The following is a 15,555-nucleotide window of genomic DNA, read 5'->3' as shown; positions in this document are numbered from 1 at the left end:
GTGTATACATGTAAGTGAATAGATATGTATGAATATATATACACACACATGCACACATCCACATTCTTCCAGAGCCAAGCAAATAAAAACAGGAAGTGAAATTAGGAGTTGACTGTACTCTAGCAAATAACAGACTTCCACAAGCGAGAAAAAAGCAGGCAACAATGTAGTTTAAAAGGAAGAATACTGTGGTGGCACACCTAGAAAAAAAGTAGTACACTTCCACTGAATACCTTATCACATCATGATATACAAATGTTAGTTTTTGCTTTCTGTTTGGGAGTGTTTCCTAACAGGCTTCTCTCAAAACTGAAAGATGCTATTACACAAAAAGGCTGGGGGGAAAAAAAAAGAACAGAAAGTGATCAGCACATACTATTTTATCCTTTAGAAAGGTCTATATGCTGTACATACATCCTGTTCTTCCTGCATTGGAGCTGAGTCAAATTAAATACATGAATGTAACTTAGTCACCTGTTTTCAATAACTTCCTAGTATTGAGATGTATCCGTGTTGCAAAAGCAGTTCCACCAAAGGGATTTTCCTGAGACAGCTCAGGATGGACCTAGTATGCAGCAAGTAGCCCAGAAGGAAGGCAGTTTGAGCTCACGAAATGCAGTGTTAGAAACAACTCTGGAAGAAAATAGTGACATAACCAAAAAGCAAAGGTCATCCAGGGACCCCAGAAAAGTGGGGGATTAACAGAAACATTCTTTACAAACCGTCAAGAGGAGAATGAAAACTAAAAAACCTGCATGTCATCTTCCATGGCACCATAAGCAGGAAACCCCTCCTCAAGATCAGCATCTACACTTGGGTAATAAATGGCCGTTGTACATAACACATCCCTTTTATAAAGCAATTGTCAATGCAAAGTGATTGCTTAATGGGGTTATTTCACATGGAAAACCCCAGGATACTGTCTAACATTACCAGGAAAACACTGAAATAAAATTAGCATCACTACTAAAAAAAATTGATGATGACTAAAGCTGAAGGACAGTAATCACACACAAAGATGTGCACTACTGAGTAAGATGCACTACATCCCATTTTAATAGAAACTTCTACATCTATAAAAAAGGAATGCACACCGTCTCTAGAGAAAGGGGAGGTGTTACCAAAATGTACTGGTTCCCAAAAAGAAACCAAACCTGAACCAGGGGGAAACGCAGAGCTACTGTATGCAAACAACACAGAAAACAGGAACAGGCAAGTGCTTCTCCACCCATGAAGTACTGAGGTCACTTCTGATTTAAACACTAGACAAATTTTAAAGAAAATATCGTTACATGGCTCAGTACAGTGCTTAGAAAATGTTTTATGGGGAAAGCCTTAGAGTTCAATGTCCTTTGTTTATCAAAAAGAAATAACTAGTCAGGCATTTACCTCCCACACAACTGCAAGAAAGAATAAAAGTCTTTTTAGACCTTTAGCACAGCACTGGAAGAACGATGCTCCATGGGAAACTTACTAGAGGAAGACTGAAAATTTTGTGCAAGATGAAAAGAACAGGAGGGTATTAGCCTAGAAGATAGCCAAGGAACACATGAACATATTAGGTCTAAGCAATATTAGATGAAAGATCATCTAGAAAGGAAACCTGCAGAGTACCAGCTGCAGCCACTCCACACTATGACGGATTGATGAGCACTTTTATCACTTTCATCGTTTATCACCGAGTCAGACTCAGGCAGTAACTCAGACGATATATGAAAGTGCTGTGCAAAGCCTGGTATTGGATTACTGGCTTTAGCACTTTCTGCGGTAAGTTATTTACTACCTAATTGAGTTTCTGGACTGAAATCTGGGATAACACCATCAACACAAAATATAGCTTCCAGCTACAAAGCTGTGTGCATTCTCACAAAGCTCCCTGTCCTTTCCTCTGCATCACTGATGGTAACAATGATATTTTCCTCCAGTGTCAGAGGCAGGCAGAGAAAAGTGTAAATTCACTTCAGTACAGAATGGATTATCCTTCAAATCCAGACCAGTAAATTGCATCTTCCAGTGTGTCAGTCAACACTCCAAACATTTTATGCAACATACGTTTCAGCTTGACCAGAACCCAGCTAAATTTGTGTCAGGGTTTCTTTCGGTGTGTGTCTTTTGGTGTGTTTTTTTCTTTTTTGACAGTCTTTGTGTTTGTTCCCAAGATGGATGCAGAGTCACATGGCCCAATCTAAGTTTTAAATGCAGCAAAGTCACATCCACTCAACAACATCTCAACCACAAACTCACACTGCATCGCGACATCAAAAATCTGATTGTTGCATGGAAAGGCCCCACCACTGACAAGGAACCTACTAAAGAGTAAAGCCACCAAGTCATAAAAATTCAAGCTGATTGTGGGATAGAAGCATGATTTTACTGTGGTTTTACCTTCTTGCAGCTTTTATTTTTAATTCAAAATGCACCAAAAGCAAGCCAAGCTCATCAGAAGGAAGAATTTGTTTTCCTTTTGGACTGCAAGCATTAAAACTTTCTGGGGAATCTCATACATCATTCACTTCCTTCAAAACTAAGCTGAACAAAATCAGCAGGGTCAAGGATGTTCCAGCTGCCTGTCCGAAAACCAGAACTAACTAGAAAGGATGAGAGTTCAAGGGGACTGCTCCTCATTCCTTCATTCCCTGCTACTATTTCCATAACCCTACAGACACAAGCTCCCTGTTGGTGTAACTCCCAGCTTTAAACTGAAACACACCTTTTCTATCTGACTCCAATTATTTAGAACAGTCCTTAAATGGAGTAGACTCCATTCAAAACATGTCCAGAATACGCATTCCCAGACTGCTGCAGAGATGCTGGCTGAACACCTCCTACACCAATGAAGCACAACATGGCTTGCCCATGTCTGGGACACACCTGTATGAATTACAGCAGCTTTATGGCTGTCTTGCTAAGTCAGAGATTCATGGCATAAGCATAACTCCAATTCACCCATTTACATTTTATTCTGGAAAAGCTGCAGTGTTGTCTGCCAACATCTAAACCTGATTAGGAGAAACAAGGATTTCTGCATCTTGGAGTAAGTTTAGAGGTTCTGCTTAGCATGGAAAGCCTAAAAAACAAACAAAAAAACCTCCAAAACCACAAAAACAGAAAACAAGGATGCTATTACCCAAAGGATTATTTGACTTAGTGCCTTCATACCACAAGTACCCTAACTGCTCAAATGATATTTCCTTAGCAGAAACAGACACAAAACATACCAAAAGGTCCTGACAGTAGCTTCCAATAAATGCTCTAATGAAGAATAGAAACAGGTAGATATATAAATAAAGAACCTAAAATTGGCTAAACAATTCTGCTAAATTTGCTAATCAACTTGGTTATTACCTAAATCCCCTGCATTTTACCTTTGGCTAAAATAAACTAAACCGAGTTCACATTAGAAAGATTTATAGCTCTGGAAATATTTGTAGTCCCCAATATCTACAGATTCACAATTCTTCCTACCTTTTATAAGTCTTTTATGGAAAAAAAAAGCACTGTGAAAAGAGATGTATTTACTGGTGGCTAAAATGAATCCAAACTCCAAATTAAAATATCTGCTAGCTGTTTTTTTAGTGTATGAAACAGTTCCTCCACACACTACCAATGAGAACTCAACTCTCTTTATTTCTTATACAGACTTCATATATTTAATATTTTTCATTTTTAAGATGCACACACACATGCACAGACACCCAGTCACTTATACTGCCTCTTCCATGCCAAGCCTGAGGAAATTTAAACCCACACAAAACTGAGATAACCAGGCTTTGGAAAGCAAGAGCAATATAAGAGAGTAATTGTTCATGTTACAATCCAAACATCATTTATTCTTTCACACACACACACTTATCAAAGGAAGTGACAGCTACAAAGAGTAAAGTGGCAAGAAAAATAAAGAGTCATTCACAAAGGGTTTATGGAAAACAAATTTCCAGAGGAAAATAAAAAAAGAAAGAAAAAATAAAGCACAGCTGCAAGCCTGGGTGACTGAGATTACAATAAATATGTGCACAAAATCCTAATACAGTGACATCTTCAGTCCCAACTGGACATCAAATCCACATAGGAAGACTACTGCCTTCCCTGTAACCTTTCGCTTATAAAAATACCTCACCAGTCTAGTAAGAGAGCTAGCATTCTCCCCAGGAGTAGCTCCTGTCCTGTACAGTCCTGGCAATGGCAATACTGGCCCTCAACTGGAGAGGGAAGCAGAATCTTACTTTAGAACAGAGAGATTAGATCCAGGACACTTTTGTGCCTTGTATGGAGAGCATCAGAGCATCTCTTCTATGTGTTTTTCAGAGTCCACAAGAAGAAAAGGGAAGGACCACTTATCTTGGCATGCACTGCCAGAAATGTGTTAAGAATTCATTACACTGTCTTGTATTTTTATTACGCAGCCGTGTAAGCCACATAGGCATGTGCCAGTCTGCTGAGCAGTTGAGAAGTTTACTGAAAAACTCCATAGACCTGATCATTCAACATACAGAAAATGTCATTTTCCAAGCGTCAAAGGTGTGATCAGAATTAAAGCTCAAATCCAGGTCATTTAGGCCACACAAGTACTCAAAATAATGATAGGCAGGAGCTTTGTTTTTTGTTCCCTGTTTTCATTAACTGATGGGAGTCTTACCATCAGCACACTCAGTTACCTTCAAGGTTTGGAAACTTTCTCTTTTGGTCAAGACCAGCTTAAGGGAATGTCAGCACAAATACCATCAGGAGGCTGAACACCTGAGCCCACAGATTTGGAACAGCAACCACTGCATTCACCTAGAAAACTGCCACTTGATGGCTTCATTTTGAAGCCTGTAGGTGGTTTATCAAAAGGAGTCCAAACGACGACATAAGCTCTGCTGCAATTACAACTGCAAGCCTTTCTGAGGAGAAGAAAAAGTAGATAGCAATTATCTACCAAGTTTTCCCAGTCTACTGCAAACATTTTCTTTGCTAAAAACTGATGGGTTAATTTTTTATTTTTAATCACCCTGGCACTCCTAGAGGTCACCATTTTATTACTTCCTAAAGAACAATGATCAAACTCCACTAATTAAAGCAAATGTGCCAAGGAGGTAATTATTAAATGGAATTTACTTATCATTCAAGAAACCATATTAACATTCATTAAATAAATGAAAGAATGAGCCGTCAAGCTATTCAACAAGGTACAAGGGTGTACACATGACTGTCAAAAGCAGCCACCATCAGCAAATGACCCATCAGGTATTTTTGAAATTTGTTGTTTAGCGGTAAGTCGTTGGAAAAGACAAACATGACACTGAGCATAGCTGGTTGAAAACAAATGAACAAAAAAAAAAAAAAAAAATCAGTTCATCACCCAAAGGAGGAGACACTGATGTGCCAGGTGACATGACCAAGATTTTCCCTCACATTTTGAACAGGGAATATTACAGCTAGTAGAGACCAAGAGTATCTTTATCTCTCTCATTACCCCTCACACATGACTTGTTTGGGGTGGAGGTTTCAGATGTAGGTTTAAGAGAGATAACAGTACGGCTTGCAAGCGCCTCATTAGCTAGCACACAGTCATTAGACAGTGGTGCTAACGATCCTTACCCAGAATTCAGCCTGAAAAGTCAAAGGGGAAAGAGAATTCCAAGACCACAAACTGTCAGTGCAGTTTTCAAACTAGGAAAAGACCCTAAATTCAAGTTACAGCTATGCACTACCTTTAGGTATGCAGTATGTGAATAGAAAAAAAAGTGAGACATCCTGGACAAAAGCCTTTCACATTTTCTTACCTGTTAACATACCAAAGTCACTCAGCTCTTCGAGTAACAAAAATGGCACTTAAATGCCCACTTTTGGGACTCCAATAATTTGCCTTTATTTAAGTCAGTGATATAATAAAAAAACATAAAAGACTAGCTTTGTGCATTTCACAACTTAAGAAATTTTCACTCAAGTTTGGGGTTTTTTGCTGTTAAGGCAGACAGTGACTTTCTGCTATGCTGACAGAATTACACATCTGCCAGCAAAGTTTTAAACAAATACAAAACTGTTCCCGCAAGACTTTTTTGCACCACACAGGAACATGACTTTCACCCAACTTAATCCCACACCCTCTTCACCCACAACGACGACAAAAAGCAGGACGACGACAAAAAGCAGGAGCTATTTCAAGCACTGCAGGGTACTTGCTTTACACCCACGGCCTTGTTTGATACCACCTGAACAACGAGGCTCTCTTGTACAACCAGACTCCTCTAGAGATGCAACCCAAGCCGCCTGGGCTGCATGAGCTCAAGAAGTCAGCAAGGTGTGGGTTTTGGGGTGGTTTCTTTTTTAAAAACAGGACACGGAGAACCCCTCTTTTCCCTACAACACTGCTTGATTTCGCTGCATCAGAACAAGCCATAATTTCACCGCCTCCAGGAACCTCAGCTGCCGTGGGGGTCGGCTGGCAAGGAGACCTACGGACTCCTTCTCCCCTCCCTGGCATCAGCCCAGGTTTAAAAGGTCCAAACTCCACGCAGGTTGCAGCTCCTCCACACCATCACGCATTTCAGCACCCAAGGGCACCCCCGGGATGGCTGTGCTGCGAGCCACCGACCAGCCTGGTGGGCACCTGCCAGGGTGGCTGGTGGCTCGCAGAGGGTCCATCCCAGCATGGACAGGAGCAGCGCTGGATCACGGCAAACACCCGTGTCACCACACGGGACTGGGCACTGCCGCACCTCCGATTTTTTATTATTATAGTTAGAATTTTTATTATTATTACCAGAATAATTACTATTATTATTATTGATAGACGTTATTATTATATTTTTATTAGAATTATTGCTGTTGGAATTTTTAAAATTTATTATTGTTATTAATGCTCGATTTTTAGTATTAATGTTGTTAGAAGTTGTTATTATTATAATTTATTAATAGTAGACTTTTTAGGATTATTGTTTTTAGACTTTTTTATTTTTAGAATTTGTTATTAGTATTTTTCGCATTATTGTTGTCATTAGACATTATTGTTAGACTTTACTATTATTACTGCAATCTTCATTATTACTATTCTTAGATTTTTTCAGTAGAATGTATTACCTTTATTATTGGAATTTATTATTATGATGATTTTTAGTTTATTTTTATTAGCACTATTTCTAGAAATGTTTCAGTTTGTCCTTCCCCCCGCCCACCTCGCCCAGGACGCGGCGGTCGTTCCCAGCAGGTCCCGCAGCACCGACACCCGCCCGGCCGCCCCCCCGCGCCCCCCGCACCCTTACCCTCGCACTGGTAGCCGGCCAGCCCCCAGATGAAGTCGGTGCAGTAGTGGCAGAAGGTGGGCTTGGTGAGGGTCACCCTGCGGAAGCCGTGGCCCGGCGGGCTGCTCCCCGCCACCACCGCGGCGCGGCCGCGCCCGCCCAGCACCGGGCTGGAGGCCGGGCTGCCGCCGCGTAGCGAGCGTGTCCCGTCCGCCATGCCCGCTCCTCGCGGCGCGGCACCGGCGGCCGCTCGCCCTCGCTTCCGCCCGAGGCGGCGGCGGCGGGGTTGGGGCGGGGGGGGGCGGTGCCCCGTCAGGGCCTCGCCGGGCGGCGCCGCGCTGCCGCCTGCCGGCCGCGGCGCGGCCCCGCGCTGCCCGCCCTGAGGGGACGCCGGAGCCGGCTGCCCTCACGCCCGCGGCCCGCCCTTAGGGCCGCCGCACGCTGCCCCTTCCCCGGCGTTTCTGGGGAGGCCTCAGCTTGTCCTGAGGTGTCCCCGCTCCTACCGGGTGCGAGTTACGCACAGGGCGCGTAGGTTCAGGTGAGCGCTGGAGAATGAGAAACGAGCTCCTCTGCAGCGCTGCAGGTGGCAAACGTGCATCAGAGAGATGGTCGCACTTCAGCGTCCCGCCACGACGGCCTGTGCGCTGCAATCGATGGCAAAGCCACGGGAAGAAACGTTGAGGCAGGGAAGAAAGACCTGCTTGTGAGAAGGTCTCATCACAAACAGACTGTGGGTGGTTTGCAATGTAAAACCATGAAGCTTGAAAAGACCTCCAGTTTCTTGCCATGACACTAAACTGGATAGTTTCACTACTCCAGCCTTGTGCAATTTTGGAGCCTGCAAAGCTCCATCTCGAGAAGTTTTCCAATGATGCGTTGGGAGAAGAATTGCCATAGATTTTGCTTCTACTCTTTAACATCTCTGCCTTTGTGAGAAAAGATAAGGGTTCTGCCTAGCAGTCTCCCTCCAGTATAACACTTTTTTTTTTTTGTCCTTTATGTTCACCTCCCTATTGCTAGTTTCGAAAACATTTACACACTGGCATGTTTCCATGTTGCTGGTCTCCTTCTCTGCCTCTGAAATGCCTCTGTTTCTTTACCTGCTATTATATTAGGCAAAGTATTGTGGCTGGAGTAGGTTGGGACAAGAAAGAAGGCTATGCCTTTGGATTTTGTGTTTAGAGATGTATGCCGTCCACATTTCCATTTGTCTGATTGGGTCCTAGATCTCAGCTTTGTATTGAGAATCTCCACTGAGCTGTCTGAAACAATGTTCAGGTTATATTCATTAAGTCGTGAGAGACAAGAAAAGAGTAGTGTAGATTTTCATCCCTGACTGATTTATCCCATGATCCTATCACTCAAAATGTTACACTCAGCCATTTCAAATGTGAATGGACCTCAACACACACACAAATTGTCTTAGAGATCTGGCTATGTTTTCAGCTGGTACAAGCTGACATAGTTCCTCGAGTTTTATCTTCACATGCACCAGGTGAGAGTGCAGACATGCACAGAGGACACCCGAATTCAGAGGGACTACAGGTACATTTAAACTCCTGTTGAACATGGAGAAAAGGAAACTGAGACTAACAAAAGAGTCTGTTTGCCATGCTGTCTGCTTGCCTCAACTTCCATGTAGTCTACTTCAGTGCTTTGCAACAAGCTGAGTTTGACTATATCATGACAGAAGTTGTAATTAGGGTAGAAGTGACAGTGGTTTTGTAGATAGAGTTCAGTGCTGTTTGCTGGATTTGTCTGGGACATTCCTCCTTGTTCAGGAGAGGAAGCTCCTTCCCTTTGTTCTTAGTCCATGTTGACATATTCTCACCTAGCTATCGAGATCTCTTCTCTCACTTTTCTTCAAAAACTTGTCTACATAGCATCTTGCCTCACCTGTTCCATTGACCTGTCCTGCCTTTCTTTTCAATATAGACTGTCCTCTTGGACTCTCTTTCTTTTTGTATGTATCTAATAGTCCTTCCTCTCTCAAGAGACAGAGGCCAGAGAGGTGGAAAGCTGAAGCTCATGTGAAAAGATCTTTCCTAAGATCAAGGAAATATACCGAACTGCCTTATAAGAACATCAGAATTTGGCCCTGTTTCAAAAGCCTGAGGAAGCAATCAGTACCTCCTTTTATAGAAATATGAAAATGCATTCAATTAACAAGTAATTCAGATACATCATCTGCCAGTCCAGGGTAGTCACAGGGTTTCCTTGCTTGAAGTTACCTGTGGAATAATAGATTTTATTGTGAAGGTATAAATTAACATGTGAGATTTTGGCTATTTTTTAATATCTGATTCCCCAGATACATATTTATATGCTGTAACACATAGGCATGTGTGACCTATACTTGTGCTTTAACTTCCCTTCTTATCTCTGAGCAACCAGTCTAAACAGTCAAAACAACCTAAATCATTTGATGATTGTCTTCAGCCAAATCTGCCACCAACTCTGCTGCCAGGAACCATGGGATATGGCAGCAGTTGAAGACCAGCCATCCTTTCCATTTCACATGTGTAGCAGGGATCCAGTCCTAGACAGTGGAAAAGTGAGGTACAGCAGGGCTTCTCAATCTTTCCTTCACCATCAACCCCCTTTAAATACCTTTTGTGGCCATGCACCACCAAGACTTAATTCAAGATTTAAAGCACTAGACTGCATCAAATATTTATTTCAATTTTCTCATGAAAAGTCTTCAAATTTGGAGAGGAAAGGAAATAAGTTAATCTGTTAATGCACACATTCCTATTATAATATCTTTATTGCAATGATTCCTTATGAATTTAAAATAATAGCATCAATACTCTTCGTGTTCAAATGGCCCATTTTATGGTATTTTAACATGCCAATTCTGAATTTGATACCAATTTTTACATTAAATTTTGATGAAAAGTTTTTACAACTCTTCTCACCTTCCCCCTTGTTTGTCTGTGTTCAGTCCCCATATATTTTTGTTTACAGGTCCAGGGTCACCACTTGTAGGAACAGACTTCAGCCCCTTTGTGGCCCTAAAGAGGGCCATTGGGTTAAGAAAATGTCTTTAAGAGAAAAACTGCCTAGTTAAAGTGGGTCCCACCAACCATACTAGCACTGAATATACCTGTGCGTCAGGGCAGGCGGGGAAGGTGGGCGGGGGGTGTACTTGAGTATGAGAGGAGCATGGAGGGGAGGTACAGTGCTTGCTGCAGCCCAGACAAAATGTTTCCAGGCTGGACGTTGCCCACCCCTGCTTTAAGCCTTCGCGGACCCCCTGTGACACCATTGTGGCCCCCCAGAGGTCCGCAGACCACAGGCTGAGAACCACTGAGGTAAAGAATTATTACCAGAGCTGTCACATTCATAAATGTGATAGTCCACTAGAGGGATTTGATAGCAGTTCCTGACTCAGAGCTGGTCATCTTAACTGCAAGGTTTCTACTGCCTTTATGTCTGCACTCAGAATACTCATCCAAAACCAGAAGAATGATGATAGCTGCAAGCAATTCCAGCTTTTGGAAGCAATTCCAGACATCTTTTTTTTTTTGTATCTTTTTGAGGTTGGGTGGTTAGCTGTCAAGGTGTTCTTTTTAAGTAGGGCATATACTGATCTTTATAAAAAAGTGATAAAGTCTTTTTGAAGAAGAAACAATGGTTTGCATGAGTCAAAGAGGATAGAGCTACATGCAACTAGTATAACTGTCTGCACTCTCACAATGGCAGGAACCTGTGCAGCTAAAAAGAATAAAAGAATAAAAGCAGCTACCTGTTTTAGAAGTGTCAAACCAGAAAACCAGCAAGAATAAAGAAACACTTTGAGGTGGCTGGATCACAGCAAAGCATGCAAAAGGGCTGCTACTGGTCAGTGTCACAGTTATAGTCACAGCCCTAGTGATGTGAAGCTGGAACATACTTATGTCAAGTCGGGCAAGTACTGTTTGTCTCTGACAGCTCTGCTGGGACAGAATTATCACCCATTTTAAGCAGCAGTGTGTTCTTGGCTGGCAGCTTACTTTGGTAAAGCTGTACTGGGTTGTCTGCATCAGGCTGAGGGGGTCATCCTCCAGAAACTGTAGTCAATAGTCAACTTTATATGCAGATCTGCTTTGGAACTCTTTTCCGATAACCCAATGTCATCAACAGTCAAAGCACAGTATGGGGAAAAAAACAGAATAGTTTGGGTTGGAAGGGACATTTAAAGGTCATCTAGTCCAACTCACCCTGCAATGAGCAGGGACATCTTTAACTAGGTCAGGTTGCTCAGAGCCCTGTCCAGTCTGACCTTCAATATCTTGGTTAACAGTAAAAAATCCCATATTCTTATGGATAAATATCCTGGAGCATTTCCTGTTTAGAAAATTTTATGGAATTCCAGCAAGCCTTTGATTCAGAACCAACATTCCCACATACTCTAGCATAGACTACAGATAGCCATGAATAGGTGAAAAAGTAATTTCTACCTTTATGCTTTAATTGTAAAATCTAGAGCTGACAGAGATCAAAGGATTGCCTTTGTTAAATATTGCTTGTGGCTTTTCCAGTCTTTGTATATATATAAAAGTATATATAAAATGATGAGATATCCATCACGTCTCAGTGGACTGTTTCAAAAACTCTGCATAAACCTCCAAGCTGCAGTAAATATGAGGAGGTTTTGTTCATGCAGGAATTGTTGCTCTACAGACTGGTAACTGAAAGGTGCAACAAACAGCAACAAATTAACACTTCTTAGATAAACTTCTAATAAAGAAGTGGGATGCAGATGAAAACTGGCAAAATTCTAAAAGCATCCATGTTCTATGTTTTGATAAGGTTAGTAAAAAGGGTCAAAATGTAATGCCTCTGAAAAGATCATTTAGTTAGTTTCATACTCAGATAAATATTCTGCAGTACTTGGTATGCTATAACCTTATTAAACTTAAGTAATACAACTCTAGGGCAGGCAATACAGGAAAATCCTCATTTTTACAAGTTTCCTGGCTTGGTAGAGCTGTATTCTGTAAATCGAGCGAGCTTTACATCTTGGATCTTCTGAACCTTTTGTAACCTTCTTGTACTCTGTATATATAGGGAGACAATACGCTGTATCAGATAGAAAACTTTTGATTGCACTTGAGAAGTGCAAGTTCTGGTGTATTACCCCCAGTTATATACAGGATTAAATGAGTTTTATGTGCTGTCAATATCACATCATATTTTTATCCTTTAATCCTATTTTAATCCTATCAATGCTTTCTCAACACTCAGTCTGATGAAATCCAGTTACTCAACTCTTCCATGAAGCAATTTGTAAGAAAGCTGCAAAAAACTGACAAAAAACAATCAGGTCAGATCCAGGCACAGGGAGGATTTTATAAGGGTGTATAAACATGGGAGTAGAGGGTGGAAAGCAGATGGAGCCATGCTGTTCTCAGTGGTATCCAGTGAAAAGATGAGAGGCACAAACTGAAATAGAGAAGTAGAGAAAATTCCATTTACATCCAAGAAAAACCTTTTTTTTACTGTAGGCACGGTCAAACACTGGAACAGGCTGTCCAGAGAGGTTGTGGCCTCTCCATCCTTGGAGATAGTAAATACCCAACTGGACACAGCTCTGAGTCACCTGCTCTAGGTGACCCTGCTCTGAGCAGTGGGTGGGATAGATGACCCCACAGAGGCCTGTCATCCTCCATGGCTCCGTGGTCCTGTGAGGTAGATTTGACAGTGAAGAGAGTCATGACTGGCAGTCCTCCTTTTGACTGAGGCTCTTACTGAAGCAGTGGTACCAAATGTGGCAGCCTAAAACAGGTAGAAGGAGCTTCCTGAAAATATGGTCTCTCCTGGCCTTCCAATTTCCTGGTTTCTTGCAGAGCTCTAAACACTTTTCTCTGCTCGCAGAACAGGGGTGGGAGCCATTAGCTTCCCAAATGCCACATCAACTTGCTAAATTTTTGTTTATATATAAAGTTTTCTTTACATGTTGACAAGGTGTGAAATTCAAAGGTATGCCATCTTGCAGCTGAGTTGTGAGCAAAAGCCCTTCTTGAGCTTATCTGGATCTTCTATATTGTTGACTGCTGTTTTCTGAATTTCTTTCCCTACCACTAGGCATTGAAAGAGAGACATGACATGAAGTATATGTGGAGGTTGAAAAGGAAAATTTCAAATACACTGTGGTGTCTAAAAAGGAAGAATTTACAACCCAGGCAGGGCTTTGACTGCATCCCACTGTTGGCAGCCAGTAGGAAGGAAGGGCTGTGGGGGGTTTGGTTTGGTTTAAACAAGCACATCAGTATTTGCAAATCGAGGGGTAATCTGGTAGCTATGGGTCATGAAGTATCAGCTTCCTAGGCAAGAGAAGTTTCAGATTTGTAGCTTTTTCAACTCTTCGTAATTTATTGGTCGTGTCTGAAGCAAAAGCAAATCCTGATGTTCATTGAAATGGGATACTTTTTTTTTTTCCAAAAAATCTCACAACTGAAGAGACAAGAAAAATATTAGATCACATTTGTGCACTCTATGGCCTGCAATGGAAAGCTAAAGAGAAATGCCAACTTGTCATACCTACGCTACAAAAAAGTATTAGTAAGTAGCTAGCATTTAATTCGTTTTCTTTTTGCTTCATAGTAGCTCCACAGCTTACTTCCTGAAAAGAAGTCTTTAAAACAATTGTTCTGATCACACTAGAAATAAATCAAGTCCAGATTTACTGGTTAATAGCAGCAACAACTGCCCCTGAGTAAGAAAAGCAAAAGCTCAGATACGGAAAGCCAACACAAAGTTCTGGTTTGAACAGCTTCAAGTTATGCAGTAAAATAACTAGTATGTCTTTCAGTATTTTATTTGATTCTTTATATAGCCAGATTAAGAGATTATACCTTTTCAGATAAAGGTTATAGTAAAGAACACATTAGACTACACAAGCTTAGAGAAAAAAAGAGGGAAAATAAAATGTCTATCCTCTTGAACTCCAGAAAAAAATTATATATTATATATTAATACTTATATATAAAATACACCACTCCACACATAGGTACAGAGACTTAGATCAGAAGAAAGTGCTTCAGTTTAAAGGCATGCATCTCTTGTGGGGGAATAAACCTACAGAGATAACATCAATTAATACAGCTTTATTTTAACAAAATCATTACAGTTACCATTATTAAGTGTTTAACAAAAAGGTCGAGACACTTACCACAGGCAGACTCATACCAAAGCTTAGCATTTACACTTCTTGCTAACTCAGGAGTTTCTTTGGTTCTGCTAACAAAACTGAGACTTGTAAATAATAAACCATATCAGAGCTGAAAGGAAAAAAAATTAACAACATAGCAAGGTCAAGAGGCTGAAGCTTTACATCCAGTCAGTTAACAAATATGATGATATGACAGGCAAGCCATTTATGCTCCAAATACACTGACTTTTAACATTTAATAGCTTATTTCCAGCTCTTACATTTGAGTACAAATAACTTCCTGACAAAGAACAGAAGGGATTTGCTCAGAGTTAAGGAATCATTTCTCTGGGGGAAAAAAAAAAAAACAAAACCAAACCAAAACCCAACAAAACAAAAAAACCCCAACTATGGATTAATTTATTTATTGTAAAGGATTGTTAGCTTGATTTATTTAATCATGTTTTGTCTCTGGACCTAGGGAACACATAAGCAGTTGTTGTGAATGGAGTAGCTAACTCAGTTCATTCTGAACTGCTAAATATGCAGAAACACCCACATATGGAATAGGTTTGGTAAGAGTTGTGTACACTGCAAAAAAATTTTTCCATATAACACAAGTCCAAAGTTGTTAAAACCACATTACAGCTTCTGTTTCTACACTCCAATCATGTAGCACAAACCCAGTATATAAAACCCCACTTAAAGCCTTATTTCTCTTCATGTCTGATTGAACTTGTCGGCCCACAGGATGCATCTGCTCCTTCACCAGCAAGAATATAAGGAAACATCTGCGCTTCCAGCCCTTCATCCTAGACTCCAGAGCAACATGGTCACACACGAGATGCTCCTTTGGCAGCATCACTGGTGCCCATGTGGATGATGGGGGGTGATGGTCCAAGGGCTGGACAAAAACATCCCAGGTCAAAGGCCCTGGCAAACCTCCTGAGTCAGTAAGTCTGGTCAGTAAATGTAGTCTCCAGCCACCATCACTCACTCACTCACTCACTCTATCCTTGTGAGGGGACGTGTGTTTCAAGCTCAGGTGCCTTTCTTGACTGAGCTTGTTCCTGCTTATCTGCTCTCAGGGTGTTGCACCTGAGTGCCTTCAGCTCACATCTGCATGAGCAGAAGGAGCCATTCTCCTGCTGTCAGGAGTGCCAGCCTACTACAAAGGCAAGCATAGCCTTTAGCTGT

At 41.4% G+C, this 15,555-nt stretch overlaps 1 protein-coding gene across 3 annotated transcripts in view; it reads right to left on the bottom strand.

Moving 5' to 3' along the window:
• Positions 1–7,453, bottom strand: part of DGKQ (diacylglycerol kinase theta) — a 98,624-nt gene extending 91,171 nt beyond the window's left edge. For all 3 annotated transcript variants that reach the window (XR_012627024.1, XM_074855622.1, XM_074855623.1), the window contains exon 1: positions 7,245–7,453. Coding sequence is in view for 2 of the 3 variants with exons in the window: in XM_074855622.1 (XP_074711723.1) it covers positions 7,245–7,440 (196 nt within the window). In the remaining variant the exon portion in view is untranslated. The remainder of the gene's footprint in view (positions 1–7,244) is intronic.
• Positions 7,454–15,555: the final 8,102 nt, after the last annotated feature.

Source organism: Strix uralensis, chromosome Z (assembly GCF_047716275.1).
Source record: "Strix uralensis isolate ZFMK-TIS-50842 chromosome Z, bStrUra1, whole genome shotgun sequence".
NCBI lineage: Eukaryota > Metazoa > Chordata > Aves > Strigiformes > Strigidae > Strix > Strix uralensis.
The sequence above is the reverse complement of the archived record's forward strand: the minus strand, read 5'-3'. Positions and strand labels throughout refer to the sequence as shown.